The sequence below is a fragment of the Oryzias latipes genome, chromosome 2 (assembly GCF_053564925.1).
Source record: "Oryzias latipes strain Hd-rR chromosome 2, Olatipes_Hd-rR_3.1".
NCBI classification, from domain to species: Eukaryota; Metazoa; Chordata; class Actinopteri; order Beloniformes; family Adrianichthyidae; genus Oryzias; species Oryzias latipes.
Window position 1 is genome coordinate 14,286,681 of NC_136238.1, and position 20,670 is coordinate 14,307,350.

General features: G+C 39.3%; 1 protein-coding gene across 16 annotated transcripts in view; it reads right to left on the bottom strand.

Annotated features, from left to right (window-relative positions):
• LOC101165870 (microtubule-associated protein tau) overlaps positions 1-20,670 on the bottom strand; it is a 70,791-nt gene that overhangs the window by 15,114 nt on the left and 35,007 nt on the right. For 4 of the 16 annotated variants that reach the window (XM_023965094.2, XM_023965087.2, XM_078933180.1 and 1 more), the window contains 3 exons: positions 18,987-19,045; positions 8,608-8,789; positions 8,153-8,227 (listed from right to left, as the gene is read on the bottom strand). In XM_023965094.2, the coding sequence (XP_023820862.1) occupies positions 8,153-8,227; positions 8,608-8,734 (202 nt within the window). In that variant the 5' untranslated portion in view covers positions 8,735-8,789; positions 18,987-19,045. Of the gene's footprint in view, positions 1-356; positions 492-638; positions 867-1,037; positions 3,579-5,152; positions 5,354-8,152; positions 8,228-8,607; positions 8,790-18,986; positions 19,046-20,670 lie in introns of those variants that run through there. The other 12 variants (XM_078933152.1, XM_023965082.2, XM_078933142.1 and 9 more) reach the window with 8 other exon arrangements.

Below are 20,670 nucleotides of genomic sequence, written 5' to 3' on the forward strand. Positions count from 1 at the left end.
TTCAGAAATAAAATATTGTATGCAGGAAAGATAAATAAAACTGGGGGTTAAAATTGAAATATGAAGCCAAGCAAGAGTGAAAAGACATTGTCGTGAAAATAATAAAACAACAAACAAAAACAGTTTTAAAAGGTAGTTAATTAGCACAATGGTTGCCAGCTACACTGCACTTACATGATTTCTCTGTGAGTCATTGATAGAGAGAGAGAGCACAACTCATTGTTACATTTCATCTTGTTTTCCCCCCAACATATTTCATTTCAGTAAAGATTTGGGGATTTTGAATGTAGCCAAACAAATGCAGCGTTGGCAATCTCTCTCCATCCGCACAACCAACTCCTGGTGAAAGTGTTCACCTGTGGCCTTGTGTCTAGCAGAACTGTGAAGCAGAGGCCTAGGATGTCTGGTCGCCACTTTGGCTCCACTCTTTCGAGATGGAGAGCGACTTTGAAGGGCTGACACCTTATTCTGGTCAGCCCTCCTTACGCCTACTAACAAAGAGGAAAGATATCAGTATACAAGAATGCAAAGTTTGAATTTAAATGGCGCGCAACATTAACTGAGTTACAACAGAACTAAGTTTAGTGACATAATTAAAACCGGCTTAAAAAATAACTTCTTGAAGACACAACAGGAACCTTTTTTCTTCTTTGTCTCCTCTTTCGGTGGATGTAGGATTGGTGTTCTGCGAGTCACTTTAAAATCAGTGGTAGCAGGACGACCCCTTCCTCTGCTCCCCCTTTTACCAGCCCTGTCCACCCCCACCGCTGGTGTGCTGGTTAAAAACCGGGTTGGAGGAACGACTTCAACTTGCTCGATCACGATACTTTTGTCATCATCTGTAGTGGAGAGGGATCATAACAGGCCTAATGCTCTTATTTCTTTGCTTGTGAAGGTGTAACTTTTAGCAAGTCACAAAAGACAATTGTTCTGATGTTGGCCAGTTTAAAAATAAAAACAAAGTTGAAAATATACAAAATGTTGAAAGAAATATTGCAGAAGTTATGTCTGTGAAAGATTCTATAAGCTGTGGGTACCTTGTGAGTCCATCCAGCAACTGTCTGTATCAAGAATGGACACATCCATGGTGGTTTCATCATCAGCTGCCTGACTGATTTCTTCCAGACCGGTCTTGTTCTCTTCTTTCATCCATTCTTTCTTGTTCTCATCTTCAGTTTTGCCTGGTTTCTTATTGTCTTCAAGCCTACTTTGGTTTTTCTCTGTTCCTTCTTCACCCTCTTTAGGTTGTTCCACCTTTTTCATTAGTAAGTTGTCAACTTTGTCTACTTCCAGGTCTTCCTCGTCATCCCTGTCTTCAGTCTGCTGTGGTAGATCATGGTCAGAGCAAGGAGATAAGTGGGAGCTATCAGTTGCCTGCTCTCCATAATCACTGTTTTGGGCACTATGGCTCCAGTCTTCTGCTCCAGATCGGAGGTCATCTTCCTGCATCTCATCACCCACTGTAAGCATCACCACCTCTTTTCTTTGAGGAGGATGAAGATTCTCACCTTGATCTGTATTATGACACAAAAACTCACCTTCTTCAAATATCTCTTGAGGCTCTTCAGCTAACTCAACATCATCCTCTTCATCTACTTCTTCATCTACTTGTGCTTGGGGTATTATAATCATGGGAGATGACATTTGTGGTTTAGGTGAGCCTTTTGGAGTTGCTTCCCCTAATTGGAGTTGATCATCTTTGTCATCTGAAGGATTTTCAAGGATTAACTGAGGAACAGGATTCAAAGCGTCTTGGTTTGTCAATACCTTTAGAGAGATTTTATCTTTTTCACCGGAGGTATCCTGTAATAGCTGAGAAGATGCAGGTCTTGGGATGCTCACCCCTCCATCATTTTTGTCTTGTAAATCTTCTAAACTAGCATCAGGTTTACTTATACCTTCCTCTAAATTTGCTGTCCCATCACCCCTTTCAGAATTTCCCTCTGGTAATTCATCTGTCATTCTCCTTTCTCCTATGAATTGAGCTTCAAATGCTAACTCAGTTGGAGATTTGGGAGTGCTGGGAGTCAGTGGACTTTTGCTTCCAATTTCCATAGGAATAAAAGTAAAAGAGTTGTCTGGTGGTATGGGAGAAGCCTCTCTAGAGGGATCTTTTTCAATATCTACTTCAGGGATTGGTTGGATTTTGATGTCCCCTGGTAAGCCAGTCTCCAGACGAAACTCAGTCAGTCTGTCTTTAGATGTTGTCATTGGGATTCTCAGGCGATCTGGTTTTATTCCACTTGTTACGGCTCGTTCAAGAATCAAAGTTTTTTTTGGTGAATCTATCTTGTCTAGTATTGTTTTCTGATAGATCTCAGAGGCAAATAGTTTGGGATCAGCTTGTATCTCTTTATGAGCTTCCTCCTCTACTTTAGCCTCCAGTGAAGGAAAATGCTGGTGTTGAGAGTCTCCAGGATTGGGGATATCAGCAGGAGAAGGCATGGGGGCCGAATATTCACTAAACACACAATAGCCAAGTTCTTCAAACTGCTGCTTTTCGGACGGCACTGTTGATGTTTCACCTGCCAAAGAGAACTCAACCAAAGAACTGCCAGACAGCAGTGATACGTTGGCAGGCACTGATTTTCGTCTCACGTAGTCAACTCCTGCCATTCCAGATAAAGGTTGAGGCAAAGCTCCAGCCAAGTCCAACATATTAGATAGACTTCCAGGTTGAGTGAAACTGGAGGAATCCTTTTCAAGAGCAGTTTCTGTCCTTGTTGGGACATGCTTGGGGGATCTGGTAGAGCTTGGAGTGATGGATACCTCAGGAGGCAAACTGGACAACAGACTCTCCACAAATGGAGTTAATGGAGAATCTTCTACAACATTAAAGCTTCCACTAATGGAACATAAACCTTCTGAGGTTTTTGAATCATTTTCCGTCACTTTGCCCTCTACTAAAGATCCATCATTAATGTTGCAAGAAAGACTTGTGTGTTCAACTAATGTTTCACCAGGTGTTGTCTGACTTTTGTCCTGTTCTTCTTCTGTTTTTGTCCCAAAAGATGGAATATTCTCACTCGACTTGGTATTGTCCATTGGGCTGAACTCATAATAGCTTTGTGGCAGCACATCGTCTTTGCTTTTTGTGGATGTCTCAAAGTAGTTCTTGGATTCTGCAATATCTTTAACATACACATCCGATGCGGCTTCCTGTCCTTGAATGGTCTTGTCTTTTTCTTCAAGCAGGTAGTCCCCTCTAAAAGAACTGTTTTGGTCATCTTTCCTTGGCAAAAGAGCTGTTCTTGTTGGTTCCGTGATTTCAGTCTTAGGGTCTACTGATTGGTTTTGTTTGGTAATGTCCATTTTGTCTGTTGCGCCAGGGTAAGATAAGTTGTGTGCTAGTCCTGATTCATCAAACTCTTTCTCCTTTGACTGCATATGATCTTCAGTTTCCTCTTCTGATGGATTATCTCTTGCTTCTTTAGCCTGTTCACTTGGAGCAACGTCAGAGGGATCTTTCTCTTTAACCGAGGGAAGAGGAGGTTTATTCGAGGCAGATTTTTCCGCTTCTTTCACATGATGTTCATCTTCTGTTATTGGTGCATTGCTGGTACTCTCCTCTGGCTGGGCTGTGAGTTCGAAGGATACTTTACAATGTTGCATGCCGAGTCATTTCAGCTAAAAGCCTTGCTAGCGGCATCCACAAAAGCTAGCCCACACAGTCAAGCCGAGGCCTGCACATAGATACAGTAGCACTCCATCAAGCCAAAGACACAGCTCAGAGGTGGGGAGGCGGTAACAGCATCTAAGATGGTCGTGCAGAACTGGAATGAAGGAATGAGTTGCACGATGTTGAATGAATATAAATGACAGGAAACCAATATTCCTATTGCAAAATACATACAATATTATCATCTATGGGTGATTTAATCAAAGTTTTATTTGATGTATTAATACGATTTACATTTTTCTACCAAAGATTTGTTTGGAAATTAATTATATTTTAACAGAATTTTGAATACAGTGACAATGAATGGCTAAAAAACCTTAAATTTCCAAAGCATGATATAAAAAAACAATAGGAAAACATTGTAATCCTTTGCGCTGAAAATGAATTCAAAGCAACAAACTCAACACAGAAGACTTAAAACACCCAAACAGGTGGCTGTTGAGCAAAACCCACAAAAAAGCCCATATACATTTAAAACAGTTTAAACTGTGAGAATTTGCAATGTAGCTGGCAACACTAAAGTGCAAAGATGATCAACAGTTAACCTGTTGATCGGATGCACAAAAGAAAAGAAAATGGATGACATTTTTTGCATGAAAAGCACAAAATTAAAATACTACACGGCAGTTTTTTCTTTTGGGAAGGACAATGTTTGGCACAAGAATCGAAGCATAAGTGGAAAAAATTTAAAACAGCGAAGCGGGAAGGGTGGCAGCAAAGCTTGAGCTGCATTATGACACATATATCAAGAGTACCCGTCACAGAGCAAAACAGGCCCATGCATAACAGAAATGCACATTCACTCAAACATTTAAAGACCCACTCCGATTATCTTTTGGGCCACTTTAAAAGCATTCTCAGGGGGTCTTTTAATCGTGATTATGCTGATTTTAGATTTTAAATTTAAAACCAGTTCATTTATTAGAAATTCGCCTCTTAGTTGTGGGTGGGACCGTTGGCACGTAGAAACCCCGCCCCACTATCATTCGCCATTGCTGAGAGCTCTCTGTTTACATACGCTATGGTGAGCAATATCCGAGCTATCCAGCCATACAGTTTTGAGCCAGATGCCAGCTCAGACGAGGAAAACAAAGACGTGCATGGATCTATTTGCCTTTAAGTGGACGCATACGAATGGAGCAGAAAAGGAAAAATGTGGCCTGCCTAGCATATCTTCTATGTCACAAATACGATCTTTTTCAGACAGAATTTTTTTGTCTGCTGCTGATTCACAAAGATTTTATTAAACTATTACTCCAAAGTGCAATTTTAAAAATAATTTCCTTTTTATATATATATATAGATACATATATCTATATATATATATGTATATATATAAATATACTCCAAAACATCACAAGAACATGTAAAAAAACACTAAAAACCACAATTTTATCGGAGTGGGTCTTTAAAATGCAAAAACGGATGACTGTTAAAGGCCCCCTGACTTTACTATGTTGTAGCCACACACACCTTGATTTGACGGGCTGTGTGCGTGGCTTCCTCCGTTGAAGATATCAGGTATCTGGGCTTGTTTGAAGCCCAAATCCTGGCTCTGTGTTAAAGAATCTCTTTCTTTTAGAAGACTGTTTCCTGGCTGCTCACTTTCCACTTCCTCCTGGTTAGCGCCAGCCTTTTCATCATGCGGTTGACGGACAACCTCTACTTTACCCTCTTTCAGGCACGAAGGGGCGACAAACAGATGAAACAGTGGAGATGGGTTTACAAGACACTTCCGGGATGATGGAGATGAACTTTCTAGAAAAGTGTGCATGCATGAACATTTTTGCAGGAACTATTCAAATCGAAATTTGTCTTAGATAGAAAGAGACATGAACTTGGCATAATTGTAGAAGAGTTGTAAAACAGTCACAAAAGACATTGCTAAAGCAAGAAAAAAAATTACGGCAATGAGTCTTCTTTTATATTTACGTCATATTCATTAAATTAAATATAAAACAGTTATCTTAAAATTAATGCTAAACCTGTTGTCATTTGGAAGAAATAGTCAAAAGCAGATTTTAATTAGCATTTTTTCAGAGTAAAAGTTTTTATTTTTGGCCGTGGGTGCGAATTATACTCAGTTGCAACTTATATGTGATTTTTTTAAAGGGCCTTTATATCATGAAAAATCAACTTTTCAGCTTTTAAGTGTATTATGATATTCATGTCTCACAAAAAACATTCCTAAAGTGGTATTTTGATCCTTATAGGCATTTCTGAATGTTCCTCAATAAACCTGGGCTCTGAGCACCAGCTCCTCCCTATCCACAAAAACGAGCAGGTTCTCACATTGTGACATAGATAAGTGAGGAACTGCCCCTTCCAGAAAGAGTCTGCGCTGCCATATATCTCTGTATTTGCAACGCAAAAGAAACGCTGGTCTAGGCAGAGTTGTTCTAAAGCCACAAAGACGACAACGTATATAACAGATTCAGTAATTTAAAGCAATATAAGACTTTAGTCAACAACTTTGGTCATATGTTGCACTATTATATAGACTGATTCAGTTCATCCTATGTTTAATGAAGCTAAATAGTTATGGTAAGGAAGAATTCCTTCAGTCTATTATTGTCATTATTCTGTTTTGTTATTATGATTTGTGTTTCAAGATGAAATATCCGCCCCTTTTTAGAGTTTTGCCTAATACATTTTTCACAAAAGTGCGACTTTTACTTCAGTGTGACTTATAATCGGAAGAATTAAAAACATGTTGCTTTTAAGTGATTGCCAGAAATATAACATTTTAAATATATTGTTTTTGTTATTTGAAATTGTGTTTCAAAAAAAATTATTTTGTTTGCTTCGGTTTATTTAGGCAAAAACAAACCTTTAAGCAATTACATTGTTTTTGCATAAACTATGTAAAAATTACAGTTTTGTCATTTTAAAAATAACTTCTTAATATTTTTATTATTTCTCCATATTTTCTTATAGCCTTTTGTACAGTGGATTCATGGATTTAAATTGAAAATGTAGTTTTTTTTAAATCTATTGATTTATAAAGAACTTTTTATATAAGAACAAACCTTAATTGATCTACATATGAAAACAAAAGTTTAATGTTTTTTAATTAAATATTTTGTGTCCAGCATTTTCTCTTTTTTTAAATGAATTCCATTTTTTCCCCAATATATTGACCTTTTTCCTTTTAAAGAAAACAAACCAGACATCAAAAATAGAATCTCAAACCATAACAAAGTCTCTTAGACTAGGTATCTGCTTTACATCTCTCAACTGGAACCCTCTTCAATGCTCAAAAATGAAAAACATTAAATTGACTAACAGAAATATATTAATAAATACATATCACTATAAAAAGCTTTTTCATTTTGGAAAACACAGATTCCTTTAATAAAACCTATTCCCATATTACCAAGAAGTGCAGAAAATCATTTTGACTGTCTAAGAGAGCTGGACCAAGTAAATGTGAGGTCACCCATAGAAAATAGCTCACATGCGGCTCAAACCAAAAGAAGTCAAATTCAGTCGCCATTTGTTTCGAATACAGACGCCAGGACCATACGGAAGCGAGACGATGTCAGTAAGCAGGGATCGGTCCAAGTCGGTCGAGTCAACATTTTATGACAACCATGCTCACCAATCAGGAGTCAGCTTGTTGGCAGTTCAAACTTTCTACCACTTGAACGCAGGCTACAGCGAATCTGTCAATCAAACGTTTTGAATTTTCCTCGTGAGACCACATACTTTTATTGAGGCATCTGATTGGCCAGTTTACACTTTGAATACGTTGCACTACAAAAAAATCAAGAACACATCAGAGCAAGAAAGTTTATTCTGACAGATGTAATGACTGAGTAATAGCTGCTTATTTCCCAATAGAAGTCTATGGGATTTTGGCTTCTTGGATTCAGCAGCTACTCCCTTTCTGGAACACCAGGGGGGAGCGGTCATTGAGTCCAGTTCTCTTATACAGTCAATGAAAAAAACTAAAAGAACAGATTTCTCTAGCAGCAGTGGCAGCACTGCAGTCGATCCAATAAAGCAAAGACTAAATTTATGGACAAATAAAAGATCTTCAGGCCAGTTCTGACATGGTAAAGTCAATTCAATTCTAGTTCCATTTCCTAAAACAAAAATGGTTCATGTTAGACTTTTGTGATTGCAATCCAAATGCAAAATTTATCAATGAGAAACAGTACTTTTATAGAATGGACCAGAATGGGTGAGCAAAGGGAGAACAAGTATGGAGCTGAGAAGGCAAAAGCATGGAGTTGAAGGATCCAGAGACAAGTTGGTTAAATAAAAATAAAAACAAAGTGAGGGTACCACAGCTGTGTGGCGAGTGACCATCAAGCATGCAAAGACACAGACAACCACAGGATGACCAGGAGAAGGAGGATCGAGAACCCCTATTTCAATATTTGATCGTTTTCTTAGGAGACTGCCCCACGCTTCGCAACATTCACATCTTTGGACGGTCAGGACGGGGGTTTGAAAGTGTGTGAGTACCTTGTGCCACGGGCCCGGTCTGCTCGGCGGATGGAGAGGGGGGAGGGGAGGGAGGCAAATTGGCTGAGTCATCCGCTGCGAAAGGAGAGAGAGAGAAAGATAGAGGCAGACACACCGGGAAGACGAGGAACGGAGGGGAAGAAAGGAAAGGAATAAAAGCGGAATTCTGCCAGCAGGTGGAGTACTGTGTTCAGCTTTGACTGAACCTCTTAAGAAGCAAAAAAACCCCAACCTTAACTCTATGAGAAACTATAATAGCAACAGAAATGGTTTGTTAAGTCATGTATCATCTAAACTTAGGCTTGATTACGTTCTATGGCAAAGTATGTTAACTTTTCTGTCTTTGTCCATTGTCCTACTCTTTAGGGGACTAAAGGGAATCCAATCACCGCTGTATCTATACCACATCAACTGCTATGTTAAATCCATACTCTTGGAGGTGAGAAAGCACCGACCTGTTGTGCCAGCAGCCGCCCCGCCGTGGTACCCATTCTCCCGATAACTGTAGGAGGAATAGCCGTTCTCGCCGTTCTCCTGGCCGTTGGCGGTCCAGTGCTCGTCTGGCTGCCTGCCGTCTGCCATGCCTGCCTCCGGGGGGAAAAGAACTTGGGTAGGAGGGACCGGCCTGCTGTTGGATCTGAGGGATAGTGACAAAGTAGAGAATAGGAGAAGCATTAAACGCAGAATAATACAAGTGAGGGTGCCTAAAGAAAATGTAGTTCACATATTGGCCACCAGGGGGAGTCGGGTGCTGCACCATTCACTCCACCGACTGCTGTCTTTGTTTCAGCATCTCTGAACAAGTGAAGGTATCTGTGACGAACGGGTCCGAACCGACACTAAGCTACCGCACGGTCCAAAAATCAGCAAGCTGCCTTTTATTGGTGAAAAGCTTCTGTCATTGTAATTGGACCCCAATAACACGATACCCTGCAATAAAGAGCTAAGAAGCAATTTAGAGGAAGCAACGCCCTTCTTATCCCCTTAAGCATGAGAGCTGTTACTGTGGCAACTGCATCGGGCCAAAACAGGGTCTAGCAGATTGCATCGGTCACCATTTACAGAAATCCTTAGATTCATGAGCGGCTCAAAAGTGACCTGGTGCAGTGTTTTTTCTTACAAAAACTTGATTGTGAAAAGGTTGTTGAGTTTTGTATTGAGCTGCTACACAGCTATCCTTGTGGTAATATAAGCCAACAGGCTTAGCTAATTAATGCATTATAAGATCTCATTCAGCTTCACATCATTCAAGTTATTAACTAAACTTGAGTCTTTCTCGAGAAGAAAGTTGCTTTTTTAACAGGACTGGCTTGTAGTATAGTCCACTCCATGCACCTGTACAGGGGGGGGGGGGTGTTGGGTTGTTCTGACCCATTGAAGGTCGTGGACAGGAGCGGATGCATCTTGAGGGGAGTGCGGATGTGTTTTCGCTCAGGGGAACATTATAAAAAAGGAACTTAAAATTGTTGTGCGTGTGGTAAGTATTGTCCAGGAAGCTGTCAGGCTACAATGCATCTCAAAATTGCCACTCTCAGCTAAAAGGTAAATGCATCCTTAGACGTTGAGCTACTGCGGACCTCTTTACTTATTCCTCTCCTGCCCTGTAGAGCCGATAACAACTCAGCGGCATCACCGCCGAGGTCTGCTGTAGTGCGAGGATGTGTGAAATAAAAAAAAAAAGACAGAGAGGAGGAAGAAGGGAAAGAGCCCCTGACGCTCAAAGATGTGAAGCCAAATTGTCTCAAACTGAGAGTCTGAGCTGGGGGGGGGGGCTCAGTCACAGGCAAGCGACTGCTGTTGCCAAGAAAGAAAAGAGAAGGAAAGGTGGTGAACTGACAGGGGTGGATGGTGGTTTTGGAAAGACACTAGTCTGCTTTCAGCTGCTGTTCTGGCAATCTAGTGTCAGATTCTATGAGCTTCTCCCACATATCACCCTTGCTTACATAAAGTTTTTTTTTCTCTCTCTCAATATTTGAAGAAAACCATTGCATAAAGTATTTTTAGGTATAGCAAGTTTTCTGTTTGAGGTGTTTTGTTAGCAGGCCTTAAAAAATCAAATTATTAAAAAAAAAAGATATATTGGCCTTTTAAGCGTAGTAGTCATAATACCTTGTTTGCAACATGTAAAAAACTGACTGATACCGCTAAAACAAACAATTTACGTGACTAAACTAACTCCAAACCTTTTTAGAAACACGGGGAAAAAAACCACAGTCTAATACTGCAACACATTAGCTGTATTAGCTCATTCCCAATAGCACCCAATCTTGTTTGCAACAACTAGAATTAAGGTTTTTATTAAGGTTTTTATGTGTATCTTATATACAGTAATTGAAATCTGTAATTTAGGACAAGTTAGCAAAATACTGGCTAGTTCCAACTTTAAATTAGCATTAGCCAGTTGGGCTTCTAATGTTGCCTTTAGTTTTTTTTTAAATGTTCCTGTTCAAAAAACTGAAATTTTAAACCATTTAATATTTTACATCATATAAAAAAATGAAGAAAATACTATTCAAACTGAACTTTTAATATGTGTCCCCCCCCTAAATTTTATCTAAGTTTTTGATGATGAACTTATGCCAGACAGTTCATCTTCTTGTTGGGGTTTGGCAAGTTTCCAGACTCTGCTCTCCGGGCTTGTCTTGCCATCATGTGGTTAATGTGAACTGTCATTTCCTTCTCCCTTTCTCTTTGAGCTGTTTGAAGTGAGAACATTGTAAACATGGGCTGATTTAACAAGGCACATTGTCCTTTGGCAGGAAAGCCAAAAAAACCCCCAAAACTTTTGTCTGGCAAGAATTAAATTCTTAAGCATGAAAAGCGTGCAAACAACCTTAGCATAATCAGAAGTAGCTCTGGGTTGTACACAACATGCCAAGACATGATGTTATCACTTTGAGGTATTATGCACAACCCTCAACCATTAAATTGGGATCGGTTTATCATTTCCACAAAAGCATGAATGAAACCCAGTAATTAGTCCCTTCCTGCTCAGCATGCGAACCATTATATTGTCCCTAGTCTTGAAGGGCTAAATCGGTAGGAGTTAAAAAAAGGTACTGTCAGATCACATCATATCTCAGGTTGATGTTTTTGATTGAACATGCCAAGAGAGGGTGTGGCAGCAGACCGGAGCCTCATGGGGTTCACTTGTTGTTCTCCCTTGTCTCGTATTTATTTATTTTTTTGTCCTTCAACGCTGCTGTCTCGCACTTTCACAGCTCTATCCAGCAACCCCCTTTTTTTGTCTACCAGCTTTGCCCCACCCTGGCTATAATCCTTACTTCCCCCCACCCCCACCTTGTCTGCACCTCGCCGACCCCACCCGGATCTGGGTCACCCATATTGCCTCTGTGCAGTGGCGCTCACATTGGAATGTCACCATTAATTTGGGAAGGAGACTGTGTGGCAGCATTTCAGCGGACTAACCTGCTGTAATCCTTAAATAGTGTGTCTGGGTGTTGGAAAACATTGGACTAGAATGCAGCATGAGGAATAATTTCCACCTGTGCTGATTTCCAGATGCCCCAACGAAAAATCTGTTTTTTAAAGTTTCCCAATGCTTTCTAATCAACTTTTCAAAAGTAACTATTGTTTGTAGTGTACATTTGTTAAATTCCTTAGCCAACATCGCTGGTCACAGCGAAAGGTAAACTGCGATATAGCGAGGTACCACTGTATTGATTACTAGTATAATCATAATTTAGGGAGCATCACTGAATTTGCTAAATGAAATCCAGAATCCAGGCATTTTCAAACCATAAGACAAAAGTACACTGAACTCTTGCACTTTACCATTGAAGTGCATAGTAAGAAAATACTTAAATTGATTCAAATTAGTACAACTTGGTACTGTTTCCTTATACCCTTCAACACCAGAGCGCCAGTGTTGACATTCTTTCACCTATGGAAACTCTTCAACCTTTTACGCAATTGACGTCATTCCAACAGATTCTGAAAAGGACAAAAGCAGCCTTTTTGCTGATGTGCAACACTTTGCAGTAGGACAGTGCTTATGTAATCGACGAAACTCAGCTGATCCACATTGATTGCGTAAATGGCCGGAAAGTTATGGTAGCTTAAAAAAGCGGTTATTTAGGTGTCGCTGGCTACCTAAAAAACTAGTTTGACAGAGTGGTCCAACAAACAATATTTGTCAAAAGAAATTTTAGTATCCATATTAGACAACTGCAATACTAGTATCAAGATATTGCCTATAGGAAGTAGTTTAACCAAGTACAAAACATAAAATATGTGGCGTACTTGGATATGATATGACAACTATTTCTGATTTAGGTATTGCGATTTGATCTGTACTGACGGCAGAAAAACTGTAGTGTTCTGGTCCTAAATGAACATTCAACTGGAAACATTTTAAACTTAAAAGATAGCTTATTTTTTGGTTCATTTCCACATTGCTTGCCAAGAATTCTATTTTACAGGACAGTAAAAAACAAACTTTTACTTTTTGTTGTTGGGTAAACCTCTAAATGTAAACAAAAAAGTACCAAAGTGTTGACAAAGAAAATGACAAAGCAAAATGACAAAAAAAGAAGACGTTTTTACGGCATTCTACTGTTTTTGAGCAATTTTGATTTGAATGTTGTTGACACCGATGTTCTGCTTTCATCAAAAAAAAAAATATATATAAATATCAAAGTTGTTGCAAGCTTGTGCTCTCCACTCTTGTTTGCTTTCTTCCTCTGATTATCTCTCCCATCTGACTTTTCCTCTCAAACATGAGATTTTATGCTGCTAAACCCCAACTGCTGGTATTAGCTGCATGATAGGCCAACTTGTTGAATTCGGATAACAGCAGTTCCTCCTGATCGAACATTTATCTCTCATGAATATGAAAAACGTAGTCGTTTTCAGCTTTTACCATCTAGACCAAACTGCTGCAGGCAGCTAGTGGTTGTAAATTAAAGAGTTGGTGTTTAAAATTGCCTGATTTTTTTCACTTTTTAAGGTCAAATGCTTAAAATGTAAATTATTTGGTGCAGCAGTGTCACTGTCAGTGTGTTAACGGTCACACACTATAGACCTGTAATTAACCCGAAGCAGCAGCATCAGACAAACAGATTTAGTTTTGCTGACTCAAAGGCAATGCCAGCAAAGTGTGTATAAGGTGTGTGACACAAAGTGTGCAGAAATGGGACATAAGGTGAAGGGAGGTTATTTCTGCTGATTGGAGATCCAGGATTGTAATAACAGTGATACAGGGGCACTGGGATTATTCCAAAATGACACAAGGTTCAGTGTTTTTCCATCTGTTGGGACACCGTTGACTGTAAAAGAGAACTGGACCGAATGAGTGTGATGTCACCCATTTCTTCCAGCTCCAATGAAATAAAGTCAATTCAGTTGCCATTTTTTTTGCAACATGGACACTGGCATGTTGGAGCCAGATGACGTCAGTAAGCAGTGATTAATCCAAATTTGTGTGAGTCGTCGCTTGTATGGCAATTAGGAGTCACTCAGTCCAGTTCTCCAATACAGTCAATGGTTTGAGCTTTCTTACTCTATCCTTGGGATTTTGTAGTTGTGTTGAGAACTTTAGCCTTAACTTTCAAGCAAAACATGTCCAAAGGTGTTTCAGTCTCCAAAGCCACCTCCACAATCCAGATGTGTCCATGTGTGCACCAACCAGAAGTATTGATTTCAATGAAAGCTTTTCTCCTGTTGGTAAAATTGTGGTTTATGCTAACACATGTCTTTACGTAAAAAACATAAATCGTCATTATTTTTATCATCCAACCCCATGGTATAGACCTTTTCCCCTGCCAGAAACCCATGGAGATGTGAGCGTTCCCATGGCAACAGAGATGGAGAGTAGTCAGATGAGGATATTAGCTGGACTTTAACCTTGCTATGGATCCAGAAATAGGTCATCAGATCCTGCAGTGGCCCCTCGGGGGTTTTGGCTAACTGCGATGACACAAATGGAAGCAGATCCTTTTAAAGCCATCAATAGTCCAGGAATGGCTTTCCAGTTGGGCTATGGTAGTCACTATAAAGCGTTATCTATATAGCAAATTAGTATCTCTGATAACCAAGGTGTGTCCTTGTCGAAAAGTCAGACAAATTGCAAATTGACATTAGTCATTATGTAATGGACAAAGATTCTTTATATTTTGGTCAAATAACCACAGGGAGACATCAGAATATTTTAGAAGGTGGAGTCAATGCATTACCACAGAACCCCACTAACAAAAAAAGTTTACTTTTTAAACCAAATTAGCATTTGTAGATAGAATTATTCAACTTTTTGCTATTAAAAAGCAAAATAATGTTTCAAGTGAAGTAAAAGTTGGCACATTTTATCCTATTTTTAGTCTACAGTGTCACAAATCACAAATTTCTATTTTTTTCCCTTTATTTGTAACTAAATCTAACTAACTAAATATCCTACACCATTTGATCATTTCCAAAGATTAATAGCAAAGAACATCTCAAGTAATCAGTGACATTTGTATAGGAAGGATCTATTTTTATTCATCAACTTGCCAGAAAATATTTCAGTTTTCTGATATATTTCTTTTCAAAGGCATTAAAAAATGCATTTATGCATCTACAGTTGAAACCAGAAGTTTACATACACTACATAAAAACACAGGATTTTTTTCTCACCGTCAGACATTAAATAAAAGTAAACTTTTCCTGTTTTAGGTCAATTACAATTAACAAAATTATTTCTATTTGCTGGATATGTAATAGCGCACATTTGAAACACAGTTGCCTGTTTGTAAAACATCATGGGACAGTCAAAAATAATCAGTCAACATATTAGGAAGACAATTGTGGATTTGCACAAGTCTGGTTTTTTCTTGGGTGCAATTTCCAGAGGCCTGAAGGTGCCACGTTCATCTGTTCAGACAATTGTACCCAACATCATGGGAACGTCCAGCGATTGTATCGCTCAGGAAGGAGACGGGTTCTGTGTCCCAGAGAAAAACGTACCAAGGTCCGATGTTGTGAAGATGCTGGCTGAAGATGATAAGAATGTGTCATCAACAGCGAAACGAGTACTGTTCGGACATGGGCTGAAAGGCTACTCTGCCAGGAAGAAGTCTTTACTCCAAAAGAAACATAAAAAAAAAGACAGATTAAAGTTTGCTAATGTACACAAGGATAAAGACTTAGATTTTTGGAGACATGTCCTGTGGTCTTACGAAATTAAAATTGAACTGTTTGGCAGGCCTCAGACAACCATCCCAACTGTAAAACATGTCAGTGGTAGCATCATGTTGTGGGGTTGTTTTGCTGCTAGAGGGACTGGTGCACTTCACAGAAAGAATAGTATGTGGATGGATTGAAGCAACACCTTAACACACCAGCCATAAAGTTGAAGCTTTGGCGAAAATGGACCTTCCAAATGGACAATGACCCGAAGCAAACTGCCAAACTGGTTACAAAGTGGCTTAAGGTTAACAAAGTCAATGGTTTTAGAGTGGCGATCACAGAGCCTGGATGTATATCCTATTGAACATTTATGCTCAGAGCTGAAAAGGCGTATACATGACCTTCAAACTAGTTACCTTAGTTCTGTAAGGAGGAACGGGTCAAAATTCCTACCAAATCTTGTGAGAAGCTTGTGGAAGGATATCCAAGACATTTGACCCAACTACTGCAGTTTAAAGGCAATAGTATCAAATACTAATGAAATGTATTTTGACATTGATAAAAGTAATAAAAATGTGTATAAAAAACCCTAGTCTCATTATTCTGACATTTAGCAAATAGAAATAATTTTGTTACTTGTAATTCACCTAAAACAGGAAAAGTTTAAGTATATTTCATGTCTGACGGGGAGAGAAAAAAGCATATGTGTGCTTTTATGTAGTGTATGTAAACTTCTTGTTTCAACTGTATGGTGGATTCAGGCAGCTGCAGCTAATCAGGGGCCCTGTATGTTCTCCAATCTGTCATAATAATCTGAATGTGCATGTTTATTTATGTGATAGAAAAAGCTTTGTATATACAATCAGTGTGTCATTATTTGCACATTCAACAGCTGGCTGAAATTGCCACTGTGACATTTTTGCAAGCAAAAAGCTCTTCATTGAGGGTCCTTTATGCCCATCCATCTTTATCTTTATTGGATGTTGAAGTGGCCTTCACGCATGACAATACCCACTCAACTACAAAACAATTCACTCAAACAGAGCCCCAAAGCTTTAAATGATGAAGATTATCATGAGTTATACAGAGATTTCAAAAGGAAATTGCGTCACATCAAGTCGTCGTCCAACTTTAACGTGTTGCCAAGCGCAGTTCCTCTGTTGCACACCCAGGAACAGCCAAGTATATCATCTGGATGAGTGCAGTTACTTAGGTCATTCTGTGTGGGGGCTTCGTGAGTCATGAGGAAAAATGTGTGAATGACATAAATTAGGAGTATGGTAGTTGTGTGTTTGGTTGTTAGTTGCGGCGGGATAGAAGGAATTCAACTAGATAGAAAAGCTGCAGTTAAGCAAAATCAAATGTACCAGTTACAACTCTTGTGTAGTGTACAGTCAGAATGGCTGACAAGTATTTTGTTGCAATATGCAGAAGTAAAGTGGCTTTGGGCTAAAGAAACATCTGGCTGACTGCTAGTAATTTCAGTCTTACCATCAGTTATACATGTTTAAAAATGTATAGTTTTTGGCTCAATGGTTTTATTACCTCACATGTATCTTCTAGGGTGTGTTCACTCTGGGATATCCTAATTGCAGGTATTATTGACCCCCCCCCCCCCCCCCAAAAAAAAAAAAAAAAGTTGAGGTAATTTTACAGGAGTAATTCCTCATATCTGTGGTAGAGCATCAACAAGTGATGCGTCACGGTCGACTGCTACATTGTGGTTTGGTGATCTCTGTTGTTGTACTGATCTGGCGAGATGTCAGCATTTGACGCCCCATGTTGCATGGAAATTTGTTGCCGTACCACATATGGCCAAAAATATTCCCTAATTGGCATTTAAAACGGAGATTTGTGTTGATGATGTCTATCTTTTTGTAGTTATAGGAGCTTCAACTCTAGTGGAAGGCTTTGACTCAAGGCTTAGAGGTTAGAGTAGGGGAATATTTGAATATGTTTACAGACAATCATGTTGTTACACTCCCATTTGCCCTGAAAGTGTTTTTTTCAGGTTGAGGACAGGGCTTTCTGGGAATGATTTATACACTGGTGTGCAGTCATGTTGGAACAGGTATAGGCCATCCCTGAGCTGTTACCAGAAAGCTGGAAACATGGAACCGTCCAAAATCCCTTGATTTGTTAAAAGAATTCCTTTTGCTGCAGCTAAGGGACCAAGCCTTGTTCGGAAAATCCCATCTAGCCTTGAAAATTGGCATAATGCTGTCAACAAGTGCTGCTTGCAGGTACGAGATACGCAGCTTTTTTTCAATGGGCATGCTGTGGATGACAGTTCGTAGCAAACACTTACAAAACATGGGTAAGTAGAGGAGAAACAGAGGTGGTGTACAGATTTTCAATTTTTTTTAACCCCCTCAAATCCTGCCCCTGCAATCAGGGCATAGTTTCCTATAGGCGTCCTACTTGCATCACCTGCACACTTTGCTTGCGCCATGTGCACATGGTCAGTAAGGGGACAGTCCATGCACCATATTAACGACTTAAGTCTTGCCTAAAGGCACCGTACGGCAGCATCATCCATACATGGCAAGTGCGAACAACATACATGAGCCTGAAAATACTTCTCAGTACATTTACCACACACACGACGATCTTATGCTTCATTTTCATTTTCCATTGACCTTGAGGTAGCCTCAAGGGCTGCAAGACACACCTGTGCTCCATTTAAGATTCAGCCGCCCCTCTCTATGACCCTCAAAGGGCCTGGACAACCCAAACACCTACAGCACTTGTATGAGTCAACCCCCCTTACTGGTGCGCCTGACAAAGGCTGTTAGATATGAGTTGTAGTTAGATAAGCTAATTCTTCTCTAAGAGTTCTGGTAAATCACCTGTCCGTCCTGGGAGAGGATCCCTCCTTCATGTGGACCCCCCTGAGGTTTTTCTTATTTTAGGAGTTTTTCCTTACCTTGAAGGAGGGTTTAAGGGCAGGGATGCCCAGTCTGGTTTAGCAATCAGCTATTGAATTTTATAATTGATTAGATGTTTTTATGCAATTACCGGTATAAAGCCCATTGAGACGACTGTTGTTGTAATATTGGGCCATACACATAAAATGGAAATGAAAAATAAATAAATAAACTGAATGGAGAAGCATGATTCATTACTCCATGGAAAGCGCCTCTACTGTTCTAGAGTGCTGCAGCGGCGTCCTCTACACCACTGCATCTGATGATTTAGATTACTCTTGAGGATGTGTTCAAATGCATCTGTTCAGCCATGAAAACCTCTTCTTATTGACCTCGGAACACTGTTCCTAAACTAATCTGAAGGCACATGAAGTTTGGAGGTCTGTAGTGACGACTCTGGAAAAAATTGGTGCAGTGTGCATTTCAGCCCGGCTGACCTCAACTCTTGCAGCTCACGTGACAAAGCACTTCATGGCTAAGTTGCTGTCATTTCCAATCACTTCAACTTTTGTTCAAACACCACTGACAGTAGACTGTAGAACAGTCAGCAGTGTTGAAAGGTCATGGTTGGACTTGTTACAAAGGTAACATAGCAACACAGAACCACCAAATGTTTTCAAAGCAGTCTGGGAGATTTTTATGCATCTGTGCCAATGAAAGTGATTAAACAATTAGGTTTCATTATTTGGATTGGTAACCAGATGATATTTTGATTTATGCCTGTATAGATTAGATATGTTCAACTGTGTGAGTCAACTATTTCAGGTTGGGTTCTGTTTTCTTACCTGAGATTAAGAGCTGCCTTCACTGATTATTGAACCCAACTGTTTCCACGGTGAAGGGTCTGCTCAAAGACACAAATCAAAAAGGGAGAAATAAGTTAAAATGCCTTAAAACTGTGATCTTACAGTGTGAACTGTAAAATAGTCAGAAACAAAAATAATTTTTACAAATCTCGCCCTGGTCAAGGTTTTGTTTTAGCCAGTCGTCCATGAGGCGTGGATTGAAACACCGGCTTAACCCCATCAACTGCACACCACCGGCAGCTAAACAAAGCCACACACAATCCAACCCATCTATGGCGTTTATATCCACATGTTCAAGTCTCAGTGTGGTCAGGAGTTCGGCTCATGAATGTAGACAGAATCTTGAGTGAAAAGAAACAGAAACAGCTTTTCAAGGCAACTGTAGGGATGGCGTCCAAATAAGATAATCCAGGAAGAAATCAAAGTGATTATTTTTTGTAAGTAAGTGATTACGAGCATTCTCCAGAGTGCGGTTGAGAGATTCTTGGATTGGTCGACTGGTCTGTTTGGGGCTGAGCCAGAGGGGGTGATGGGTTAAGTCTTCAGCCAGTGTTGAAGAAAGGCAGATTTGCTCTTTTACGTCGCTTTGGGAGCATAAGGAGTGATGTGGAACATCCTGTTAGTATATAAAATAAATGTGAACAGACGGTCAAGGGGGATTTTGGGGGGCCAAAACCAGTTTTCAGAGAAAAAAAGAAAAGGAAATGGAGGATGGGGTGGAGGGGCACATCGACTAACTTGCACTGAAGTAAAAACTCTTCAAACAGGAATTCAGAAAAATTTACGAATACTGAAATTTGCAAAGGTTATTTAATACTACATCAATTTATTACCACATCATAATACATTAGTGCTCAAATCATGTTTTTACTTGTCGTTTTATTTCCCTTGCATATTTCAAATTTCACAATGTTTTAAACATGAAATTAGGCCTGCACAATAAATCACAAATTTATCGTTATTATGATATCCGTAATATGTGTGCAATACGCATATCACAACATATGGTGTAAATTGCAATAAATGGTTACCTTATATGTTTACACAAAGGCTAAAAGAATCTTAAGGCAACTTGAAGTATTTCAAGATTCAACAAATAAATAGAGCCCTTTTCTGGTTTTGACCAATCGGATGGGCCCCTTTTATGCTAGCTGCCCGGCTCCACTGTAAAACGAGGATCATTTGGAGTATAATTTCAATTATGTTAACTCTCATTTAAATGAAAATATTTTGGTGAAATGGAAATAATGTCTTAGTTGTATTTTGCTTTACATTTTGTTCATGTATCACAAGTCATTACAACATGGATCACATCGCAGGTTTTTCTCATATTGTACAGCCCAAGATAGTTAAAAAGTGATAAAAAAAAGAAGATTTGAAATTTTGAAGAATAACCAGCTAATTTAGACTGCAACTTACTCTGAAATGTAAACTGAAATTTAATGTGCTTTTTTGGGGGGAGCATTGCTTTATAACAAATGTCAAGAATACAGTGTTTTGTTTTTTTAGATTGCCTAAAGGCAAATTGCTTTCTCTAAAAACATTGGCAAAAACAAAACATGTCAAAAACCAAAGGTTTTCGTTTAGATGAAAGCTGAACAGACAAGACAAAAAAAAAAAAAAAAAAAGATTCTTCAAAGCTAGATGACATTCTGAATAGAAA